This window comes from Sciurus vulgaris (genome assembly GCF_902686455.1).
Source record: "Sciurus vulgaris genome assembly, chromosome: 15".
Classification (NCBI taxonomy): Eukaryota; Metazoa; Chordata; class Mammalia; order Rodentia; family Sciuridae; genus Sciurus; species Sciurus vulgaris.
This window is the reverse complement of record NC_136476.1, coordinates 55,731,258-55,757,683: the sequence shown is the minus strand read 5'-3', so window position 1 is coordinate 55,757,683 and position 26,426 is coordinate 55,731,258. Positions and strand designations below refer to the sequence as shown.

Sequence of the window (26,426 nt, the reverse complement as noted above, 5' to 3'; positions counted from 1 at the left end):
AAAATCACATTTATACTTCTTCTAGTATATAAGCACAGATTCAAAAATTCTGTAACCCTCACTGTTGGAGAAGACAAGAAGATGAGTGGATGAATTTGTAACCTGTAGATTCTTTGACTTCATTATATGTGTCCTACTGTCTTCTTAATAGCACTTTTGGAATTTATACACTAAAAAATTAATTATACTCATATTTACATGCTTAGTGCTCATTACACATAGTTTTTAGTGCCAATTTGTAAGCAATGGAAAAGCTGAATTTTTTTAATGAGTTTAAACCCCATATTTGTGTACTTTAAATCTGGATCAGGGGATTTCCTATAAGTGAGGCCTCAGGCAGCAAAGTCTTGGGGCCTGACCCCTAATCAGGGAGAGGGCGAGGAGGAACACAAGTATCTCTGGAGATGACACATGAACATGAAACAAAGTAGGTCTGGTATGAGGAAGGCCTGAAGTCAAAATGGTAATATCCTTGGAAGTATTATTTTGTCTTAGAATCACCTGAATTCATGATTTAAAGGAATCAGAAAAAAAGGGGAAGAGAGGCATATTCCAACAAGGGGAAGGTGAGAACAAGTGTCAAAAGCCACCATCAGATACTTTTCTTAGGGCCCAGAGGCTCCAGAAGCTAATATGTACCACAAAGATGTTTGGAAAACATACCACTCACTTCCTTAGTACAGGTTCTTGAGAGATGCATCTGAAAAGGTGGTGGAAAGGATGGCTTTGGGCTAAACCTAAGGTGTGAAAGAATACCAAATTTTAAACACTTAAAACGTCCACGAATAGCAAAACAAGTCATTAGAATAGTCCAAAATGGGAAAAAAATGAAAAGTGAAATATGGCATCATCTTTCATATTTTATATTTACCTAGAGAAAAGCGAGTTAAAAGCTAAATTTAAACTACTAGGCTTTTGACAACCTCTTTTAGAACATGGTAGTCAAGAGTTCCAAATAATTACCTTTCAAGGACTGGTAAAACAGTTTGAAACTATGCAAAGAATATTTTGAAATACAACCAAAAATGAAGGACCTTCCACTTTAAAATACATTATAAAGTTAAAACATTTAAAATAGCTAGACAGATAAGTAAACAATAGAATATTACAAACATTAAGTTTACATTTTCTCTTAGCACATAATGAAAGTAGAATTTCAAAGCAGACAATGGAAGGATGGTTCAAATAACTATTTGAAAAAGAAGAAACAGGTCCCTACTTGATACTCTACCAAAATAACTTTATATGAATCGAATATACATAGGAAAAATTTTCCAAATATGAGGACAAAGAAACCCCCCTCCATACCCCATTTTTGTTCATGTCTCTTTCCCCCACTAGACACTGAGAAAATGAATTATTTATGATACACGCAAAGAAGAGTGGATATTGGAAGAATGATTGAATGAATTATGATGGAATTGATCAATGACTGCATTTTGCTCAGCAATACCCAATTTTCAATAGTATGAAAGACTCTAAAAATTCAATTCTTTGAAATAAAGCACATTTACTTGTAATAGTTTAATTCTAAAAGAAATGATTATAGGCTACCAATAAGCACTCATTCCATGTAATCATAAGAACATATTTGTGTATTAATATATGTAACTAAACAACAGAAGATTCCAAAAATATATAATACTCTTTATACCAACTTTTAAAAGTAATTAATTCTTCCTAAATATTCTAGCAGCTGGGGGGAGGATTCCCAGGAAATTATCTTTTGTGTGAAATGGAAATTTCAAACACTGATTTAAGAGATAGAATACAATAAATTTATTGTGAAAAGGCACAAATTTTCAAATTGGAAGGATGGAAGAATGGGATGCCAATCCATCAATATCAGGGGTAGAATCTTTTTCTGTGAAGGATCCTACAGTAGCTATTTTAGGCTTTGCAGGCCATCCAGGCTCTGCACAACCACTGGGACTATGCCCCTGTGCTGCTTAGCAGCCACATGCCATATGTAAAAAGATCATGGCCATGCTTCCATAAAACTGTATTTATAAACGCAGGCAGTAACAAATGAGAAAACCATAAACCCAAAAGACGAAATAATTTATTTTATTGGGCTAGTGAGTGACAACACCCAAACTAAAGTTTTCAGGTTATCTTATTAATGCTGGTCTAGCCCTCTCTTGCATGGATGTCTGATGAAGCTGCATAATTATGGGCATGATTACTGGCACAAAGTGGAACATATAAAGTTAATCAGATTTTACTTAAAACTTACAAAATAAATTATAACGAAAGGTTTTCAGAAAAAGCTAAGTTATACTGCAAGAGCATTTTAGAACAACTTGTGAGAGCTTTAAAAATGAATTTTACAAGATTATCCACAGTGCATAGAAAATACAGAACAGAGATACATTCAGAGAACAATAGCCAGGAAAAGTGGATTACTTTCTCTACTACATGTGAACTTATATTAGATAAGACAGAAAGTCTTTCTTAATCTGAGCATATTTTTAACGCTTTTTGATCCTAGGTTCATCAAACTTCTTCTTTTAGTCAGATAAGTCCAAATACCTGTTGTTGAGGGACATGGTCACATGCCTCTGCACTGGAATGTCTTTGAACACTTCACTTCCAAGAGTCGTGTGCATTGGATAAGGTGGCATTTCAACATCAGATTTAACTCCCAGGGCATTTCCTTTGTCTCTTAACAGTGTTGGATTAGGTTTTTTGCTGATAGAAAAATCCGAAGCAAATCCTGGTTGTCTGAGAGTTGCTTTTGGTTTTCCTGTGAAGTTAGGTACACATAATAGAATCAATTAGTTTCCTCAAACCCTACTTTCATCATGCCACTCCACTAGCCAGAGATTTTCTGTGGGTCTCTATTCTCAGAACAGTCTGAGGATGGGCCCCCGAGGGCTGCCGAGTAGAAGTGGAGGACTGGAAGAACTCAGCAGGTGAGGCTCTTCACTTGCCCTCTCACCACCACTGTGGCACCTCTGAGGGAGCCACCTTGCGTTCTCGTAACTACAGCAGGGTCCTTCCATCTCTTCTCTGTCAATCCAAATCCTACCCGCTGCTCTAGTCTAGGCTCTTCTCCCTTTCGCCACAAAGCCCTCCACTGCATTCTCTCTCACAGTGAAGGCTGCTAGTCCCAAATGCTCATTCTGACATTTAATCATCTATTGCTTCATGTTATTGTTCAACTATTCCTTGAGAACGTGCAGTTTTGGAACTGACTGTAAGCTCCCTGAGGTAAATGGGGTAAACAAGGGCTGCACTATCTAGGACACTTGTTCATAATTCATGTTTATTTGAAAATAGAGGTCTTGTATCAAAAGACATAATTTGTTAAATAAGACAACAAATCATAGGTTCTTAGTTTTATTCAACATTCTGAATGAGGCTTCCCCTCAAATAAACCAAAAGAAAATTACGCTTTGCCAACACAGTTAGTAACTGAGTCATTTCTAAGTCATGCTCGTCCTGTTCATTCAAATGGAAATCCTAGTTCCTGACATGCAGATGTTAACAAATAACTGGTGTTTACCATGAATGCAAGCAATATTTCCAGAATTATCTGTGACAATATATTCATGAAAAGGTTAAAATTTCTTAACCATATATAAAAAGTCCTACCTTCTAGAAAAAATGGCATGGTTTTCTTCACTCTCATCTGACAATTAACTTGCCTCCCAGTTTTCCTTTTAGAACTCCTCTGACGAGCCACAAGTTGAGCAATCCTTGCAGTTTCTGTGCAGGCCACGGCATAGCAGGTAATCTGTTCAACAGGGGCAGGGCAAGGAGAAATGGTTCTCAGGGGTGAGTGCTGCCTTGGGACCAATTTATAAAAGTGGGTCTCACTGAGCTTACTGGTCCCAAATCAAACTGCATGCAAATACTCATCTCTCTCTCTCTCCTTGGCAATAACAGCACAAAATATATTTCCCACAAAAAGAAGCAAGCCTAGGCTAGTACAATGAATAATTTTTCTCCAAATTCAAACAAGTGTTTATTAAACATTTACAATACAGTAGGTACTACAGGATTAATAAATGAACTAAAAGAAACCTGTGATCTGCATATATTATCTCATATAATCCATGTGATATGCTTTATCCCCATTTTACAAGCAGAAGTTCAAGAAAGTTAAGCCACCTTCCAAGTTATACAGAAGGCATTATTTTTGAGTTCAAAGTGTGTTCTTATAACTACTATGTTGCATTACCTCTCTCAAGCCCACTAAATCCTAGTCTTGCCCCTGCAACAAAATCTCAGCATTCTCAGCTGTAAACAGGGGTGGTATAAACCATTGTTTCTCCAACTGTGTTCACTAGAGCCACAGAATTGCCACTGTGAGGGCAAAACAGAACAGAGTCCCTGGACTCTCCACAAATGCTTAAAACACAGAGGCTCAGCTTCTGATGTTTTATTTAAAAAAAAAAAACTGGGAGCCAGGTGTGGTGGTGCATGCCTGTAATTCTAGGGACTTGGGGAGGCTGAGGTAGGAGGATTCCAAGTTCAAAGATAGCCTCAGCAATGTAGAGAGGCTCAAAGCAACTTAATCAAGACCCTGTCCCAAAAGTTAAAAAAATAAAGGGATGGGAATGTGGCTCAGTGGTGAGTGGCCCTGGGTTCAACGCCTGGTACCAAAATAATAGCAATAATAATAATAATAATAATAATAATATAAAAATTGGTATGATATACAGAATATCAGAAAAAGTATTGCAGCATGGAGACTTTAGATGATCTCTAAAGTCCCATTTAGTTTACAAGTCTTTAAATCTTAAGTGGAAATCAAGAACAGAAAATCAATGAGGATTTATGCCACAGCCAAAACATGTTCCTACTCTTTGGTCCAGTATTTCTATTCCTGAGAATATATTACAAGAACATAATTCAAAAGAAAAAAAGCTATCTATCCCAATATGTGTAACAAGGAATATTTTAATAGTTAAATACTAGAAACAGGTGAATGTCTAAAACAGGGTGCCAAATTTTATTTAAATTATAGTACAGTAACTATATGAAGCATGATGAATTTATTAATTAATCCTGATGTGATCATTCATGCATTCAACACATATTAAGTACCAACAATGAGGAGCAAAAAAAACTCCCAGTCCTTCATTTTCAAGAAATAGGAAGGAAAAAGAGAAAGGCAAAGAAAATAAGTAGAAAATACTGTGTCACATGTTATAATGATGTATGGTTTAAGTGGACAGAAAGAACTTAAAGATGCCAAAGTATATTTTATTATTAATATATAACTAAGTTATATTTTATCTTATAAAAATTACTGTAAATAGATAAACTTCCCCTCTGAAGGCTCTCCTAATCCTGGTTCCCTCTTCCTCCCAGCCACCACCAGAGGAACCAATATGTAAGTTTGGGTGAGAAAATACCAGACTTGTTCTGTGTATTTACATATGTAGAAATGTACCCAACAAATGACAGGAGGGGAGAGGTGTTTTCATTTGTCTTTTGGGTGGTGTCTGTCCACATCTATCATACTGTACAAAGGGCAAGAAGTGACACTGTTGAGACAGTGAAAATGCAAAGACTTATCTGCTGCCACCACATGACTCATACTACACATAATTTTCTTCTGGATAAGTTGAAGGACTTCAGTGGGAAAATAATATGATCGTATTGAAGTGAAGGAAAGAGTGGACGGGGAGAGTGGCTGGGAGGCCCCTGTAATATAAAGTGATGAGTGATCAAGTAGGGAATGAGCGAGGTGCAGATAGTAGGGATCACAGTGAGTGAGGCCGAAGGATGAGAACTTAAAACTGCCTATTAACATTGAAAGGGGGAAAAAAAACCCTGCCTATTAGATGTGATCTGAAGGTCATCAGTGATCTTGGCAAAAACAGCTGCAACAAGTGTGGAACGGGCAGGTGTTGTTTAGGCAGTTAAAGGCCTCCAGTACAGCTATTTATTTAAATGTTGAAGTTGGGCAAACTATTTAAGTGTGGTTAAAATTCCATTTGTACAATGAAAGGAATTTGAGGGGTAAAACAAGACATGAGAACCCCCACTGTGCTTTGAACACTGTTCTCTCCATCACTACTGCCTTTACCTGGTACTTTTCACTTTGACTTCTGTCACAGGAATAGGACAGGAAGTGCCAGAAAGGTCAATACAAATTGGTTTGATTCTTCTGACATGCACAATCACCTTCTTACCTCTCCGGATCTACTGGTCTCTATCCTGACAACTGCTGGCACACTTCTCAGATAGGCTTCCAGAGTAGGGTAACCTAGCTGTTTGAAGGGGATCCAGTCTCCAGTCAAGGAGCGATATTCTCCTTGGAGCCGGGGTAACGCGATCCCGTTCTTATGAGACTGCAGAACAGCTCGCAGCATCTTTGAAACCAGATCTGCCTCCAGCATCTTCACCTACAAGAACACAGTAGCAGGTTACTGTGTTAGTCTGTGAATTCAAATAGGTTTCAGAGCTGAATCCTGTTAGAGTATACCATAAATCAGATATGAGTACTTTTTATGTGATTATCTGGGAATTAACTGCTTATGGTAGAAAGCTCGGCTGACCTGAGAATGCAGGGCAGGCAGAAAGAACAAAGGAGCCCAGGGAGGGTATACTTTAGGGAACATTCCCAAATAGGAGGAGGCCTGAATGGAGTACTGACAGGCAAGAAGGAATCAGCCAGACCAGAAGGAAAAGGCTGGTCTGTGAAGGAGAACATAAAAAAGGCTGAGAAAAAGGGACCAGAGAGAAAGAAGTAAAAGAGGCAGCAGCTTATCCTTATTCCTTTTGGCGGAATGAAGAAGAATGGCATGCTCAAAAGTGTCATGAACAGAAAGAAGAGTTGAGCAAAAGAAAAAATGAAAAGTGAATTTGGATACTCAGGAAATAAAGTGTGGATCTTGGCAAGAAGTTTTATTTGACAGTAGCAGGCATTTTTTACAGTTGACCATTTATATTTTCTTTGGACTAATGATTACAAGTTGCAGAGAAAAACAGAATGGAGCTATATTCAGAGAATAAAGTTCAAGCAGCTGGGAAAAATGGCTTAGGAGCTTACCCTTTTACTAAGGGAAAGGAAGGCAAGCCTTGGTAATTTTCTTTCTATAGTGGGTACAACAGAACTTTCTGTGATGAGGGAAACATCTTGTATCTGTGCTGTGTGTGGTGGTTGTGGGCACGTGGTTCTCAGCACCTCAAGTAAATGACTGAGGAAGTAAGTTTTTCATTTAATTTAAATGTGGCTAGCAGCTATTGTATTGAACAACACAGAATTCTAGGCCAGCAGCTTTTTTCTTTCTCTGTTTTCTGGTAGAAAAGAGAAAGGAAGAACAGCAATATTATTCTATGGATTTCCACATTTGTCCATTTTAAAAAGGAAACAAAATGTCAGTTCATTTGGAAGGGGGGGTCTCTATTATAAAGATGATACTTACATGACAGCAAGGCTTATCTAGCAAATGGAAATCTAAGCATTCATTATGTACTTCCCTCAACTTTAACTCTCTTCAAATTGTCACCAACAGCACCAACAACATTTAGTTAATACTACAGTCTAGGAAAGTCCTATACTAGGTCTACATTCTTATTGTTTCCATAGATAAATAGATGTACAGACTTCACATATACATAAAATCACACACACACACACACACACATAAATCTTTAGGTATAATTTATTAAAGTAAATTTATTTTGTGTTTGAATTGTGAAAACTGTATACACCCAAGTAATCATCACTGTAATGAAAGTTATTTCCATCACCAAAAATGTTCCCTCAGGTGGGATACATATATATAAGAGCAAAATGTACAATGATAAAACAAAACATGAGATAGGGGAATAGGAAGAATGCCACTGGAAGGTTCTTAAACTACCCATGAAGAAATATATTATTTGAACAACGACTGTGACAAAGATGTATGCATTTTAAATCCTATGGCAACTGCTAAATAAAATTTTTAAACGAGGTGTAACTATTAAGTCAGTAGTAAAACTAAAATAGAATTAAATAATACTAATTCCCACCTACTCAGGAGGCTGAGGCAAGAAGATCACAAATTTGAGGTCAACCTGGTAATCTTAGTAAGAACCTGTCTCAAAGTAAATAAAAATAGCAATTCTCTAGCATGCATGAGGGCCTAGACTCAATACCCAGTACTAAAACAAAACAAAACACAATAAAGGGCAAGAAAATCCTTCATAAAACTCACAAATGAAATAAAAATAAAACTATACTAAAAAGCAGGCAGAAGTTTTTTTTAAAAAGGCAGATAAAAAGCAACAACAACAAAAAAAGGCAAAACAGGAAACATCTAGAACACTTAACACTATCCATACCATATCAATATTTACATTAAATGTAAATGACTGAAATAGGCCAATAAAAAGTTGACTGGCAGACTGGTCGTAAAAGTCAGACATATCTATATACCTTCAAATAATCTATTTTAAAAATAAGTACATAGGTTAAAAGTAAAAATAGAGAAAAAGATGTTCTAGGCAATGCTTACTATATTAATAGCTGAACAAAGAATATTACCAGTGATAAAGAGGAACATTACACAACAACTAAACAGCTGCACCGTACAACAAAGCTTCAAAACACACAAACCTAAGAACTGAAAGAATAAATTCACAACCATGGTAGGTCACTTCAAAAGGCCTTCCTTAGTAACTGAGTGAATCAGCAGACAAGTCAGTAAGGATGAAGGAAAGCTGAACAACATTTTCAACTAAACTAACCTAATTGATATTGACAGAAAGCATATATACGCTTTTCAAGGGCATCAAAATGGAATGGAACAGTCACCAAAATAGTACATATTCCACCACTTAAACCAATATTCAACCAATTTAAAATAATTAAAATTATACAAAGAGCCAGGTGCAGCGGTGCACACCTGTAATCCCAGCGGCTTGGGAGCCTGAGACAGGCGGATCAACCGTTCAAAGCCAGCCTCACCAAAAGCAAGGCACTAAGCAACTCAGTAACACCTTGTCTCTAAAGAAAATAAAACACAGGGCTGGGAATGTGGCTCAGTGGTTGAGTGCCCCTGAGTTCAATCCCTGGTAATCCCCCCCCCAAAATTACACAAAGAATATTTTGTGACCAGAACAAAATTAAATTAGGTTATCAGTAATAGGTAAATAGACAAATCTTATGTATCTGCAAACTGAACAAGATATAGTTCTAAATAACCAATGGTCAAAGAGGAAGGCTCCCCAAACTAATTGAAAAATATAATTTTAAGTAAACGAAGACTTAATATATAAAAATTATAAATTGAATACAATTCAATCATTATTTAAAGGGAAATCTATAGCATTATATGTTTTGAACATTAATAAGAAAGGTGCCAAATCAACAGTCTAATATACCTTGGAGTGGGGGAAGCAAATTATAGTAAAAACAAGCAGAAGGAAGGAAATAAAGATGAAAGCAGAAATCAACACTAAAATGATGAATAGATCTGCAGTGTAATTTTAAAACAAGAGGAGAAAATAATAAAACCAAAACTAATTATTTGAAAGCATCAATGAAATGGATGAACTTCTAGGAAGATGAATCAAGGGGAAGAGAAGACACAAATTACTATTAATGGGACTGAAAGAAGGGCCATCAATACAGATCCTGCAGACATTAAAAAGGGAGTAACTGCCAATAATTTTGGTAACTTAAGTGAAACAGATAAATTCACTGAAAGACACAACTCTAAAAGATCACTGAAGAAGAAATAGATAATGAGTATTCCAGGTCTACTAAAAAAATTGAATTTATAGTTAAAAAGATCTTCACTCAAATAAAACTTAAAAGCCCAGACTGCTTTACTGGCAAATTTACCATTTATGAAACATCAATATTATTCTTACGTAAACTCTTTCAGAAATGAGAGTGAGGGGAACATTTCTGAATTCATTCTATGAGGTCAGCATTATGTTATACCAAAACCAAAGAAACTACAGAAAAAGTACAGACCAACATCCCTCATTAATATAAATACAAAAATTCCTAACAAAACACTAGCAAATCAAATCCAACAATAAGTAAAAGGATTAACAGTTAAGGTGTATTCTAAGAATGCAAGGTTGGTTCAATATTCATGAGTCAATCAATGTAATTTACTACATCCATAAACTAAAGGAGGTTAAAACATATGCATATCAATTGGTGAAAAAAACCCCATATTTGACAAAATTAAAACTTGATTTATGATGAAAAATTCTTATAAAATAAGAAAGAATAAAAGGAAACATCCTTAACCTGCTAATGATAATCTGTGGAAAAACCCACAGCTAATGTCATATTAAAGTGAAAGAGTAAAAGTGAAAGAGTAAAGCTTTCTTTGAGAACAGGGCAAGAATGTCCATGGGTCACCATTCCTATTCTTTATCACACTCTAGGTCCTAGCCAATGCCTTAAGGTTGATTTTAAATCTTTTTATAAATTTGTATTAATCAAAATACTGTGATATTGTCAAAAGGATAATTAAAGATCAATAGAACAGAATACATAATCCAGAAATAGATTATTATCCAGAATACATAACCCACATATGTGATTTTCAGCAAAGGTACTAAGGAAATTCAATGGAGAAAACAAACAGTGCTACTATCATTAGTCATCCATATGCAAAAAGTGAACCTCATACGGTATATAAAAATTAACTTTAAAAAATCATTTAGCCAGACACACTGGTGTGCATCTGTAATCCCAGTGACTCAGGAAGCTGAGGCACAAGGACTGCAAGTTCAAGGCTAGCTTCAGCAATTTAGTGAGAACCTGAGCAATTTAGGGAGACCCTATCTTAAAAAACAAAACAAAATAAACAAAACCCTAGCCTGGTGGCTCACACCTGTAATCCCAGCAGCTTGGGAGGCTGAAGCAGGAGAATTGTGAGTTCAAAGCTAGTCTCAGCAAGGGTAAGGTGCTAAGCAACTCAGTGAGATCCTGTCTCTAAATAAAATACAAGGGCTGGGGATGAGGCTTAGTTGGTAGAGTGCCTGCCTCAAGCACAAGGCCCTGGGTTTAATCCCCAGCACCACAAAAACAAACAAACAATAAATAAAATACAAAATAGGCCTGGGGATGTGGCTCAGTGATTGAGTGTCCCTAAGTTCAATCCCCAGTGCCAAAATATAATAAATCATTTAGACCACAAATGAAAAGTCTAATACTGTAAAACTTCTAGAAAAACACATAAGAATAAATTTTTGTGATCTTTGGATCTCAACAAAATTTTAAATTTCTGCTCTTCCAAAAGCTGTTAGGTAAATGAAAACAAGCCACAGATTGCAAGAAAGTATTTTCATAACACATCTGACAAAGGGCTGGTAACACCACATATAAGCAACCCTCAAAACTCAACGATAAAACAAAAAGCCCAATTAAAAATGTGAAAGATCTGAATACATAATTTACTAAAGTAGAAATGCAGATGTCAGCACGCGCACACACGTGCGCGCGCGCACATACACACACACACCATGAAAAGATGCCCAGAAGCATTAGCCAGTAGGGTAATGCAAATTAAATCCACAATGAAGTATCACTACACATATATTAGGATAGCTTAGTTTTTAAAACTAAAATGCAGAGTAACTGGAATTCAGATACATTTCTGGTGTGTGTGTAAAACAGTACATTGAAAAAGTTTGGCAGTTTCTTATGAAGTAAAGCATACACTTCCATACAATCTAGCAATCCACTCCTAGGTAACTGCCCACAAGAAAAGATGACGTATGTCCACAAAAACTTGTACATGAATGTATATAGTAAAATTTTTTATTTATAGGGGAAAAATGTATCTCACCAACCAATAGAAATTCTATTACTAAAACCTAACAGAACCCCCAATATGAGGAAGATCTGAAAATAGGCCTCCTGACTCACTTCATCTTGGAAGCTAATCAGAGGCTTCTTTTACAAGTGGCCCTTCAAGAAAGCCTATTCTTTCCACCCTCAGAAGAACAGTTTTCCATCACTGTCCCTGAAAAGCCCCCTCTATCTTCCTTATTTCTGCTCTAAAACAGGGGCCAGCAGGGATTTTTCCCAAACAGAGCACTTACTTTGGGGTTGGGAGCGAGTGAGTACAGGCCACATACCCATACCTGTGACCAGACTGATCGTCACAAAGCACAATCAAAACTGGGAAGCTGTGTCCAATGCTTCATTAATCCCACCCTCTCTGAATATATTCCCTTCTTTCAGGTCACAGACTGTAAAGACACAGTAAATGTCCTCTGGCCCCTACGCTAACTGTCCTATCCATTTGTCCCAAGGCTCCTGGTTCTGTTTCATGGAGATGTAAGGAATACACTTACAGTGAGTACCTAAGAAATTTAATAACACATTAATCTGTGTGGAACAGAAGTGCTCATCTTTATTTTTCACTTCCCACCCTATCCAACCTCATGTTGGCCTATCTTTGCTTCTGGGCAATTGTTATTTTTTTAAAAATTAGATTCCCTGACCTGACATGGAAAGGTTCAAGCCACACGTTCTTCCTGCTCTCACATTCCCTTTAGTGCACTTATTATCACAGTTAAAGTCCATATTTTAATACTCCTTTCAATAGTAAAGTTGCTGATAAACAGGTGATAAGCTTTGGTTTGGTTTAGGGAGAGGAAAGGGGACTGCAGAGGGTTGTGCCTATGCCTCCTTTTGCTTATGTGCCCAAAGTTTAACACCATTGTGCAAAAAGTGCTCACTGCCTGGGACAAGCTCCTTCTTCTGAGACTCAGTCTCCTTATCTGTAAGATAAGGGGTGGTGTCAGTATTAGTGGCTCTAATTCCTCTACTCTCATTATCAAATGACACATATGAAGATGGACAGGCTGATATCCACAACTCCCCCACTCCTCGTCACCTCCACGTCGATGCCCTAGTCCTCACCAACATCTCTTGCCTGGATTGGGGAATCTGCCTCCTAGCTGGTCTTTGCTTCCATTTTACCTCCTAGAATCTATTCTCCACACCACACTCAACAGCCAGAGTGATGCTTTCATATTACAAATCCTATCATGTCGCTGTTCTGCTCAAAACCCTTTAATGCTTCCTGTTTCAGACAAGAGGTCTTTACAGTGGCCAAAGTCTTTATAATGACCTAAGGCCTCACACAATCTGTGTCCGTTCCTACTTCTCTGACCTCAATTCTTCCTTCTTTTTTCTTCCACTCAGTCTATTACACCTTGCCTGGGCTCCCTGCTTTCCCCCAGTACTCTTTGGGCGGCCTCACCTCAGGGCCAGTGGACTTCCATTACCTCTACTTGGAAGTCTTTGCTCCCCTGGTCCACGTGGCTCACCATCTCACCTCCTTCAGGTATTTGCTCAGACATCGCTTTCTCGGTAAGGCTTTCCCTGGCCAACCTATTAAAAATCTTAACTGCTATGCCAGCTATCTGGTACTCTTGACTCCACTACCCTGCCTGCCTTACTGATCTCCTTAGTAGTCATCATCACCATTCAATACTCCTCTTCATTTAATTTTACTGTTTGTCTACCCCACGAAAGCAGAGATTTGTGTCTGTCTTGTTTGTGGAACCCCTTGGCCCAGCCTGTAACAAGAGCTCAATGAATATACATTGAACGAATGAGAAATTTTCCATTTACCTAATACCACTCCTTTTCTCTCCCATTCAGTAGTATACAGCATAATGTATGTGAGCTACTGAAGGATAAACTTCAATAATATTAAAATTTATTTTCAAATGTTAATGATGGTTATAAATTACATGATATAGCCACTGTCACCAAATTGTGGTGGAGAACATCTATTTCTAAGCCTTTCCACACAGGGACAGAGTTCACAATGAGCAGCCCCCATCAGAGTCACAGCATGACTGCAAGGAGTGAGCAGTAAGCACTGCCTGAATGTTAAGTGTATTACCCTTACACGGACTTCTCTATCTTTCAAATAGTGTGCAGATATTGCTGGAATTCCCCAATACATACTATTATTACATCAACAAAGCTTCTGGTAGTTATATATTTCATCAACCAATGAATACTAGAAGTACAAATATTGGCGTATGAGTTTCACTTTTAAAAAGTGACAAAAGGATCCCATTCTTGAGAAAAGGAGGAAGTAATGCCTGGGTGCAATCTGCAAATTAAGTTCCCTCACCCTTTTTCTAAAGTATACAATATTTTATGGGCCACTACAACTCTATCTAGAAACAACTTTTTGGAGGGACCTACAGACTGTATGCTGAGGACCTTCAAACTGGTGAAAAGCAGTTAAGTGCAACAAGACCTAGCAGGGTAAACAGGACTATCTCAGATGTATGCCGTGTTCTCATGCATGACAATCTCTTTCAGTCTGGTTTGCAATTCCCACATTAGCTCTATCACTTTAGGCATTGACAGAAGGTTAAAGTTTAAAAATATTATTTTCTAAATGCTCTGAGCTTCATTAAATCCTCAGTTTTAATGGTATTTTTTTTAAGATTTTCTGAGTACAATGATAAAAGCACTGGTATACTGGAGAATTTCTAGTACACCATTAAATCTGAAATATCATAATTTCCCCAGATTTTCTCATTCTGCACCATAAACACACTTATGAACTGCCAAGTTTGTTAAGGAAGTCAGTGGATCTCCAAGACTTCTCACTCAATAAGCAAAAAGTTCCTTACTGTTTTGGCAAAGGGTCTTGTTGTAGAGTCCCTGCTAGACCACAATTCTATGCCTGGTACAGGAAAGCAGCATAGAATGAGACCCCAACTTCAAAAATGGGGAGCTGGGGAAAGCATGAAATACTAGTTGGTACTTCAATATCATCATCTCCAAACTCTGCTGCTTACAAATGGGGAAACTGAATCACAAGAACCCCTATCTCCTGTTCCCAAAGTAGGGCTTCTTTTCAGACAGTTGCTCCTAATATACAGAACTGGCTTCTGAAAGCAAACCCTGACTCAGAGAAGACTAACAGCAACCTGGAAGGATGTTTAGTGATCAGCCCCCAAAACATGACACAGGAACCTGCAACATTGTGATCAAAGTTTATGTCATCCAAATTCAAAGGAATTGCCAACTATCACAAAGATTCAATTATAACACCTGACAGTTCCTATTTTTTGGTGGGGGAGGTAACAGGGATTGAACTCAGGGGCACTCAACCACTGAGCCACATCCCCAGTCCTATTTTGTATTTTTCATTTAGAGACAGGGTCTCACCAAGTTGCTTAGGGCCTCACTGTTGCTGAGGCTGGCTTTGAACTTGTGATCCTCCTGCCTCAGTATCCCAAGCTGCAGGGATTACAGGCGTGTGACACCGTACCTGACTTGACGGTTGCTTATATTCTTTACCTTTTCTCTTTATTATACAATTCATTGTGAGTGCCTGAAGATGCTATTAATGTACAAGAAGTAGGGCAGGAAGTAGGAGCAAGCAACGACCTTTAGGGAAACAAGATTTAAATGGCCTAACATAATTCTTAATACATTTGAAAACTGTGTTTAGTAAATTCATAGTTTTTCTCTTTAACACACCTGAAAATGGCTTAAGAAAGTCTCATTCTGAAGAATCTGGTTTTGATGTATCCTAGATAGATGCCTGTTACCATTGACTGATCCTTCCTGGGGAGTCCTAGAACTATGGCTGCCCAAAGGCCTTTACTGGAGCTAATAGGTTCTATGCTTTCTCTTCTCAACTTTTTCCAACTGTACTATTTGGCTGAACTTCCTTAGGCCAGCGCTAAATCCCAGAATATATCTGAAGAATTATTAGGGTAAACTGAAATCACACGTAATTTCTCTTACCTTCTTTAGTTGCTCTCTTACCTTCAGCTGCTCAACTTTGAAGTATCTGAATATCTCCTAAGGGAATATACTTCTGGTAACTGGCTGCCCTTTTCCTTGAAGACATTATTTTAACAACAAGCTGGGTTCTTAAGGTCCCAGAACATCTGTACTGAGAGATTTAGATATCGTCCAGGCCAACTCAAACCCTTAATCTTACAGAAAGGGAAGGGTTTTGTCTAAGTTCCTCACCCAATGATTTCTCATCCTGCCTACAGTTTAACATGCTATCTTCTTTTTTCAATTACAGTATACTTATTACTACCTTTTAAAGGAAAGATAGTAATTAACATCCATCAGTAGCAGTATACTTTCTTAAGGAGCAGTTTTCCTTTTTATTCTTGTGACTTCAAGTTCCAAATTATTCGTACATTTTTTTCAGTACATAGCATGAATGTATAAGTAATGGATTTCTATATATCTACATACTTCAGGAAAAAAAGCTGATGATAGAGTGGCTTAGACTGAGTTTGTATCTTAACATTAGTTTTGCTACTAATTACCTATGACCCTTTAATCAAGTTACTTCAGGTCTCTTTTTTCACATGGAAGATAAAGTGGGTGAGTAACAGCTGAAATTCTCAACTTTCTTTGGATTTCCATCAAGACTGAAATAGGTCCAAAGAGCTAATGGAAACCAAGGGTTTCCTTACTCAGGACAAAAGCCTGTATTTTAGCACAGACTAAAATACCAAGATTGCTTTGAAGTCGTACTGGGTTTGTTGGGTTCATCAGAAGTTCTGACTGGCATTTGTACATGTCTTCAACTAAAAATTATAAAATTAATTAATTACTTTTAGTTTATTTGAAAAGTAATCTTTTGAAAATATTTGAATCATGGGGAAATAATAAAAAGAATGAAGCTTCCAAAAGCAAAGAGGTGGTAGTGAAAGGGAAAAGAAGCTTGGCACAAAGAAAGAAAAACAATTCACATAAATATGAATTTAAATTTCACTCCAAACACCAAGAAACTTTCTATCCCATGATAGTGTCCAGAGGCAATGCACTTTTCTATGTCAAATGTCAGTTTTTGCAAATAGCACTTGATCAAACACAGAGTTGGGTTATAAAGTATATTTTCTTTACATTCATATTAAGTATCAATTAGATTATACTGCCCAGCTAATTTAAAGGAGAGGTACTTAAAGGAGTTTTAATCTCTTGATGCAAAATACAATAGTACATTCAGCCATGGTCAACCAGTGCGCTTAAAGGATATTAGCAGGGATTACTGTTCACTTCCAGTCTACAGGGACTGAAATCCAAAGGTACTGCCAACTTCTGCCTCACTGTTTTTAAGTAGCAAAAAAGAGACTGTGAGCCACCAAAAGATCTGAATCAAGGCACAGGAGATGTAAGTTCTGACCCATCGGGTCCTTGGAGCAATTCTCTACCACCAGCATTAAGTACTCTGCATGTAACTCATGCTCAACGAGTGTCAGTTGAGTGGAACTGCAAAACTCTCCACCATGTGTCAATTTTCATTATACAGAAAACTTAAAAGATCTTTGTGTCCCTGCCCTAAACCTGAAATCTAATTATGTAAAATATGGGCAGTTGGCTGGGAAGAACAGCCTTAACACTGCTTGACTATTAGTATGAGCTAAAGGATGTACAGTGGTTATTCTGAAGCCTTGCAGAGTAAGTTAAATGTTTCCCCTTGATACACAGTAAACCAGGCTCATAGAAAGTATGTAATTTATTCATGATCACATTATTAGTAAGCAGAGAAGCTCAGATTCTACTCCAGGTCTGCAAAGTCCACACAATTTATAGTATGCAAAGTATTCAAACCTAGCAAGCAAGAGAGCCAAGGATTTGGGTCTTAGTTTCACTTTTGCGACTAAGTTGATGCAGATCTCTAGGCAGAACCCTTTTTTGCAATTTTTCCATCTGCACAATCGGGATAGTGTTGGTGGCTGATAAATTAACTACTAGATCAGTGGGGTTTTGGTTTTATTTTATTGGACGGTTATCAGAATCCTTTCAGAAATGGGACTTTTGCTAAGAGTTATTTACCTTCCCTGCTCTTTGAAATTATCTGCAAGTGTATCTCTTGGTAATTAATAGAAATGTAGCCTTTAACTGGTTGGGAGCAAGAAAAGATGTGCCTGCTCCAAGTTCCCACTCAGCAAGTTGAGGCTGAGAATTTGCTGTGTTGGGGAATGTTGGCGAAAGTTAAGAAACAACTTATTCGCGGATCCAGGCTTCCCTTCCAGGTTGGTGCTTTGTGTCCACCCGTTGCTCACGGTTGAGAGGAACGGATAGTGTGCGCCCTGCATTTCTTGAGCGGCGCACGGGCTCGTCTCGTGAGTACCAAGACGCTAGAGGATGCCGGCAGCTTTAAGAAAACTTAGAGCCGCGGTGTAAAATACATGGGTTCAAAGACCCAGCAGCCAGGAGACCCGAGGCTAGCGGCGAGCCGCAGCGGCCCGTCGCGGCGGTACGGGAAGCACTTCCTGGTCAGCATCTCCCGCCCTCGTCCACGCCCCCAGTGCCGCATTTCCCACTGCACCGAGCTTCCGAGCCGGCAGGAGGGTAGTCCGGCTCCCGGGGGAGCGCCCGGCCCGCCCCGAGCGGCCGGGGTAGGGGTCCCACCAGAGATTTGAAACACAACGCTCTGGAACTCCAACTCCCCCGGCGCGCAGCCCGCTACCCAGGCGTCTGACCCGGGCACCCCTGCGGCTGCAGGGAATAGGTCCCGGGCCTGCGGAGTCCCGCCCGGCCTCTGTCCCGCGGGTGACCCAGGTGCGCCGCGCCCACCCGAAACCTCGCCCGCCGGCGCCCGGCACCTGTCGCGTCCGGCGCCCGCAGGACCTACGCTCACCTCGTCCCGGGGACCCACGGCCCGTCTCCGCGCTCCTGGGCTCGGCTCCTGCCGCCGTCTCCGCCGGGGTCCCGCCGCGGCCGCCGCCCACTTTCGGTTTCCCGCACGGCCGGAGCCGCTGCCGCGGCTCGGGAATCACCTCAAGCCCCCGCCCCACCCTGCTCGGCCCCGCCCCGCGCCGCGCCGCCCCGCCCCCAGGGCAGCCCGGCCTGGCTCTGCGCACGCGCGGGCGCCCGGGTCGCGTCGGCCCACGCCGGCGTCCGCGCGTGGGAAGGGAAACCGACACCTCCTAGCGGTTTCTGCGCGTGCCCACGCATGGGCTGGCGGCGGAAGACGGCTGCGGGGCGGACGCAGGCGCGCCTCCTCGGGGACAGCGCAGGTACTCGCGGCCCTCAGGACCCGGGATCCCGCAGGGGGCGTGGCGGCTCCGTCCCAACCCTGGGAGCTCATGCTACCGGCTTCTCCCTCCTTGCATTTATTCAGCTCTTGCCCATCCTTTTCTTCAACACCTGGGACAGTTACTTTTTATTCTTCTAGATATCCACCTGTCCGCTCAGATGCCAGCTTTTTTCTCAAGCATCACTTTTTCAAGGACGGTGGCCAACCTCCTTCCCTGGCCTCCCTATCCTACTTCTCAGCCTTGTTACCTCTCCTTCGCACCTATCTAGTACATTATACGTGTTTTATTTATGTTTTTATTTTCTACTATTGTAAAATTAAAGCTCTTTTGATTGTGGGGATTTTTGTTTGGTTTCATAATGTATTCCCTGAGCCTAGGATTCTGCCTGGCACATGATAAGCATTAAATAAATGTTCCTCAGATTTGTTCGTTCATTCTAAAATTATCGGACACCTGATATTTATTTGCGATGCTTTTGCATATTAATCCCAAGAACTTATCAAGCATCTGGTTTGCATTCCTTCAGCCAACGTTGAAAATTTTTTCTGCATCATCCCATATACATTTACTGAGAGCTTGTTAGCAACAGTATTTTTTTTTTTACACATCTTGAGGTATAACTGACATAGAGTAAGCTGCACATGTTTAAAATGTACAATTGATAAAGTTGGCATGTATACAGCTGTAATATCATCACTGCAATAAAAATAATGAGCATATCCATCTCTCTCAAAAGTAATCCTTACCTGCTGTCCCTCCCTGTCCCCTGCCCCCAACTGCTCATCTGTTTTTGGTTTCTATAGATTTGTTTGCTTTTCTAAAGATTTATACAAATATAGTCAGAGTATTACTGTCTTTTGCTGGGGGCAGTGGAGGATCTGGCATCTTTCATTCAGCAGAATTCCTTTGAGATTCATTCATGTTGTTGCATGTACTACTAGTTTATGTCTTTATTGCTTAGTAGTGTTTCATTGTATCGATGAACCAATTTTACCACATGACCCAGCAGTTCTACTCCAAGGTATTTACCCAAGAGATATGAAAAAATTTATGTACACAAAGACCAGTACAAAAATATTCATAGCAGCTTTGTTTGCAATACCAAAAATTGGGAACAACACAAATATCCTTCAGCAGGTGAGTTGATGCTTAACCAGTATATATTGAACATTTGCTGTTAAATAACAAAACTTTATCTGTGCTCATAAGCATGTGCTTAAGGAGCTTTTGATTCAGTGAAAAGAATCAGTAGGTATGAACAGCTTGGAAGTCAATCATTAAAAAACCTGATATCTCATGCTTAGGAGTTTGGGTTTTTCCCCAAAGGCAAAAAGGGAACTGCTCTAAGACTTTGAACAGGGGTCTTCTTTGAACACTGTTCTCTTTCATACTGTCACATGGTTCCTGACTAAGTCAGCCTACATGTCTCTCTCTGAAACTTTTCTGCATCTCCTTTGTTCTATTTTAATCCATTTCAGATCTCTTTCTCCTTTCTCTCCCCTCTGATGCACTTCAAACTTTGCAGTGGATTTAATAGCCCTAAAATACAGCCAGCTCCCAATTTAGACTCGGCAGTACTCATTACATATCCTGACTTCACTTTAAGAGGGAAAGATATAAATAGCCACTTAGAATTGAAAGGGTGCCAATGGGAATAGAAAATTAGAAAACTCCAGCATTCATTATACAAAATTAATCATAAAACCATGTGAGTTGATCCCAAGTCTGAGATTCTTTATCCTTGCAAAGGTGTTGCATGTTTGGACTGTCCTCTATATGAAGAAAAATGATGATTTGCAGCTAGTTATATTAAAATCAATATTGACAAATAGCTTCCATAAAGCAAATATTTTAAGTGCACAATTTGATGAGTTTTAACAAATGTATTTAATAGCATATCCACCACCACAATCAAGATATAGGACTAGTTCATTATTTCAAAAACTTTCCCTGTGCCCTCTACAGTTAATTCTCTCTCCTATCTCCAGCCCCTGGAAGCCACTGATCTGATTTCTGTCACCATAGCTCTGCCTTTTCTAGAACAATGTCCTATAAATGGAATCATATAGTACATGGTGTTTTGTGTCTGGCTTCTTTCATATAGCATGATGCTTTTGTGAATCATCCCTTTTGCTTTACTTATAAGTAGTTAGTTCCTTTTTATTGCTGTGTGGTATGTCATTGTATGGATATGTCACTGTTTATCCATTCACACTTGATATGCATTTGTATTATTTACAGTTTGGGGCTATCGTGATAAAGCTTTTATAAGAACCACACCCAGGTCTTTGTGTGGTCAGATGGCTTTCTTGCATACACACTTAGGAGCAGGATTTCAGGTTGTAGAATAAGTGTATACTTTATAAGAAATAAACTTCTAAAGTGATGGCACTCTTTGGGACTCCTCCTTCTGTCTGCCCTCACCCCCAGCAAGACAGAAGAGTTCCAGTTATTCCAAATCCTCTCCAATATTTAGCATTGTCAGTTTTTTAAATTTTAGCCAATGTGTCTCTATACATTAGAGTGCATAGGGATATCACAATGAAGCTTTAATTGGCATTTCCCCATGACTAGTGATACTGAATATATTTTCTTGTATGTATTGGCCCTTCATATATGTTCTTGGGTAAAATATTTATTGTGCAGGTAGATTTTTAGCTCAGGACATATCAGGAAATTCTCAGAAGTTTCTGGGAGACTGGCCTGTATTACTAGAGGTTAGAAAAGTTGTGTTTGTTTTTATTTCTTAATTTTTTTTTCAAAATAATGCAGGACTCAGGAAATTCAAGAATTCATTCCTATGCCCTGGATATAATTGAATTTCAGGAGAATTAAAGGATATTTGAGATGGCACAGATTGGTTACTCTTTAGGCACAATGGTTCTTACCCTTTCATGGGAAAGAATGTCAGAATATGTGAAAGCAATGTGTAGATGCAAAATTTGGCACATGATTTCACAGAGGGTTTGGAGTCCTTAAGGGCCCACTGTGAACACATGTTTAAACTGCCTCGGGGGAAAGTGTTTATCCTGTGGACAAAGAGCAGAGTTTTCAAAATTGACAGAACTCAGATTGAAGTCATTACTCCTCAGCTAAGGCCAAGCTCTTCTTCAAACAATAGGGGCAAGTGCTGGGAGCGCGAGATATGTCTTTTAAGAAAGGTGGGCCTGTATTTTCCTCCCCCAAGGCTGTAGATAATCCTCAGTGCTCTCTGCTCAGGTGGCTTTGGATGGTGGCCAAGGTAGATATATTGGCAGTAGGCAACACGCTAAAAAGTTATCTGTGTCTTTCCAGAGACTTCATGGGAGGGAGGTTATGCTGGGGGATGCAAAGCAAGACCTAGGTGCAGGGAAGGACGATGGCCCTGTTGCCATCCTAACTGGGATAAGAAAATGAGAAAATGGAAATATTTCCTGTGTGAAAATTTCATCTGAAGCCCTTCATGCATTTTGTCCAAACCTGAGGCCCCTTGCTTGTGTGAAGACAGCCACACTGGGTGCAAAATGCCAAGACACCAGTCCAAAGCAGACAGGTTGAGTCGACACTGTCCCCTTTCTTTTCCTTCTAGTTCAGTGAGCAAAATAAGGAGGAGACAGCAGCCACAATGATATACTCTTCATCTTCCCTCTCAGAGTCTCAGACTTCACAACTACTAGGAAGCATTGCAAATGTCCCATCCAAAATTTAGAGCAGCAATTCGAGACACCTCCAGGTGCTACCATCTTAATTTCCATCCAAATCAATCTGTTTCTTCTCTATATTGTCTCCCAAGAGAAAACACAAACCAAAAGTAAAGCTCTTGTTTCTATTACTTCCTGAACCACCAAAGAACTGCAGGGACAGGTGGTGGCATTACTCAGTGCCTCTGGCAGTTACTCTCTCAGGAAATCATCCTTGAAGCCCCGCCTCAAAATGATGCTCCTTCAGCTGAGCTTGTAGAGAACTTGTTCCTCAGATACATTTTAGTGGAAACAGCAAGTGATCCTGCCTCTCATCTCCCTGGCATACAACTTGAAAAGAGTTCGAATTTTATCATCTTTATTCTCAGAGATACTTAATTGCAAACGAATGTTAGCAGTATTCCTTTTTAAAGTTTGACAACATGTTCAAAGTTGTGTATACAGATGAAACCAGCGTCGGGTATTTTTTGCTTACATAAGGTCAGGAAAAATAGATCCACGACAAAAGGAATCTTTAGACAGATCTGATTTTGGTTCATCATTCATGTCCTAGTCACTCCCTCTACCATCAGCTGTTGCCTCAGGAACAAATACAGAGATGTTTCTAGACAACTGCATTTGTTTTAACTGAGTAAGGAAAAAAGGAAAAACAGAACAAAACGCAAAACAAAAGGGAGAAATTGCGGAGCCCTGCCTGGTAAAGCTACAGGCGTGCTGATCAAGCAAAACCCCCTAATCTGCCCACAAAGGCCTCTAAGGTGAGTCAGCTGAAAGGGGCTAATCCCCTGAAGGGACTGATCACCCAAGCTTTAGAGGCCACACAGCCACCAAACAGAGGAAAACAGGACAGTGAAAGCTTAAAGTAATATTGTGTAGAGAAAGGTCATAGAACAATGGGGTAGACTCTTGGCTATCCCAGAGGTCCTCTTTGCCTTCTTGCAGGCTGTGGGTCATTCATACAGCTCAGCCTTAGAGAGAAGTCCAAAATGAGGATGTTGTCAGGTGACTTACAGACCTGCTATGGGTGGGGTGGGGCATGTAGGTGGAATAACTAGTACTTTACTCAAGGCAAGCAATCAACCACAATATAACTGATTCTAAAATAGTAGATAAAAATAACTGCTACAAAAATTATACTGCCAGAGATGCTAGCTAGGGGTAAGGAGGGGGAAGCAGTGAGAAGAACCCACACAGGTGCACAGCAGCGGCTCAGTGTAGTTTCACCAACTCTAAATGGAAGAGGCAGATTGTATTCATGGAATGGGGGTTCAGATCAGAAGTCTACTCTACAGGCTGGATGGTCACTCCTTGGCCATCTGATCTTTAGTAAGTCACTTGGGCCTTGATCGTTTGTTAAATTCAGAGGTTGTACTGACTCCAGAGTGCTTGGTTCTGGCTCTAGCCTCAGATTCCCTTTTCAATGGTAAAGTTAACCCAATAGGCAGCAAAAGAGCCTTCTCGCGGGGCTGTTTGGTCAGTGTCTGTTTATCAGTGGTGCTCCAGGGAAACTTTGGACATTCACAAGGTTATTTTTGGGTTGTCACAGTGATCAGGGCCAATCTTTTTTTTTTTTTTTTTTTAATAAGTAAACACAAATAACTTTTCCATAATTTTACAATGAATTTTCTAGGGTTTTTTTCTCTATCAATTTCATTTCAGAAGAGTAAATGAAGAGGGTTACAAAGTATTTGTCATATAAGAGGGGTGCCAGGTCATTTAGATTTGAATATTACTGCTAGAAATCCCCCAACAGCCAATTCCACCCAGAGAGAAGCTGAACAAGCCATTCTAGTTTACCTCAATAGACACAGGGATACATGTATTTATCTTTGTTAGAATTCTGCATCACCCCATTACAAAATTACCTTACTTGCCCTAGCATTCACCTTCTAAGGAAGTTGAAACCCCTAACACCATCACACTGGGGTTTAGGATATATTCCATAACTATGTACAATTGTTCAGACAGAGCCATGACCTTTGTCAACTCTAGGTCTATCCTTTTTTTTTTTTGGGGGGGGGGTGTCTTCCTGGAGTTTGTGTAGCCCCAAATTATATCTCCCCCACCATAAGGACAGGAGATAGTAAGCCTCATCATCCTCCCATTTCTCTCCTCGTCCCCTCACACTTAGTCTTTTTTTTTTTTAAACATGAAACAGGGGTCCTTGCTCTCAGCAGCAACATCCTCAAAACAGGATGTCTTACGTTGAACATTCTAACACTTGAGGTGAGTTCCTCCAGGAAAGTAGTTCTTAATCTGACAGCTAAATAGTATATCAGAACTAGCACGACTTCCCCCTCCTTTTTGTGCAGAACATGTTCCTGAACATGTTTGAAGGCTGAACTGTATTTCCTGGCTTGTAAATATCATTGCAATTATGGGGTCCTATTTACAAAGCAACGTATGTGTTTGTAACATCTCCCTGTCATGGTGACCATGGTGCTCCAGTTCTTGGTACACACAAGCTTACAAAAGAAATGTTTTCAGTGAATGAAAAAATGAGTGAAGGGCTCAAGTCCATCCCATTGCTACTCTGCCATGCTTGTCTCTTTTTATATCTGATGAATGTCATAAAAGACTTAAAAAACAAACACAGGAACAAGTATAAAAAGCATAAAACAGTACATTTTTTTCACTACCAAAAATTGTGCAGTCATAATCTATAATATAGGTTAGCAAATATTTTGTGCCAAAAATGAGTACCAATTGCTTAGTCATCTTGGGCTGCTATAACAAAGCACCACAGACCAGGTGGCTTATAAATAACAGAAATTTATTTCTCACAGTTCTGGAGGCTGGAAGTCCAAGGTCAGGTTGCCAGCATGGTCTGGTTCTGGTGAGGGCCCTCTTCTGGTTTGCAGACTGCTGACTTCTCATTGTATCCTCACATGGTCTTCTGTATCCTTACATAGTGACAAGAGTGCTAGAGGGCTCTCTGAGGTCTCTTTTATAAAAGCACTAATCCCATTCAGGAGGACTCCGCCCTCATGACCTAAGTCATCTCCCAAAAGCCCCACCTCCTAACACCACCACACTGAGGGTTCGGATTTCAACAAGTAAGTTTGAGGGGAGGGACACCAACACACAGTCCATAACAACTCACAATTGTTCAGAGCCTTGACCTTTACTTTGTCACTCTGGATCTAGAGAATTTCTCTTTTTAGGCAGCGCTCCAAGTTTCCAACCAGTTCCTCCTGTTTCCTTTCTGCATGCTTTCCCTTTGGGGAAGCTGGACAGGCACTCTATTCACATCCAAGCTCAGTGGAACAGGCTGCAGGAGCGTGAACGATACCACTCCAGACGCCTCTGGCATCCGCAGGCAAACGACCAGGCATTTCCAATACATGAATCCTAAGCACAGACCAACTCATGTCTCGGTGGTGCAGTTCCCCTTGTGTGTGCACCCTTTGCTTATTGAGCAGGCAGCTCTGAATGTCAGATGCTGTAAAAATTCCCTCTCTGGAGTGTTTCCCTTGGAGACATAGTTCTTACTCAAGGGCTGAAGCGGAGTAGAATCCACCCTATGGGAAGGGGCTCACTTGGTATTTGGAGAAAGTGTCACAGTCTTCCTAATGTTTTCTTTTGGCTAAGAGTCGTGCTTTCCTCCTTTGAACAAGCTTTATTTAGTCTTTCCTGAAAGTGGAACCCAGAACAAACTTCTGAATTCCAGCTGGTCGCTTCCTTGCACATAAATAAGACCTACCTGGAAAGTGCCTGTAACTCAGTCAGGTAATGGCTGAATGTTCTAAATAGCAGAATTGGTAACTA

The 26,426-nt window shown here is 39.8% G+C and overlaps 1 protein-coding gene and 1 long non-coding RNA gene across 2 annotated transcripts in view; one reads left to right on the top strand and one right to left on the bottom strand.

Annotated features, from left to right (window-relative positions):
- Positions 1–25,568, bottom strand: part of LOC306645603 (tudor domain-containing protein 7-like) — a 71,489-nt gene extending 45,921 nt beyond the window's left edge. The window contains 5 exon segments of the mRNA XM_079113510.1: positions 664–737; positions 2,533–2,746; positions 3,598–3,739; positions 6,150–6,362; positions 25,443–25,568. Of these exon segments, the coding sequence (XP_078969636.1) occupies positions 664–737; positions 2,533–2,746; positions 3,598–3,739; positions 6,150–6,362; positions 25,443–25,535 (736 nt within the window). The 5' untranslated portion in view covers positions 25,536–25,568.
- Positions 18,580–19,316, top strand: LOC306645647. Its single transcript, XR_013759687.1, has 2 exons — positions 18,580–18,957; positions 19,116–19,316. It is a non-coding gene; the product is annotated as an uncharacterized lncRNA (long non-coding RNA).
- Positions 25,569–26,426: the final 858 nt, after the last annotated feature.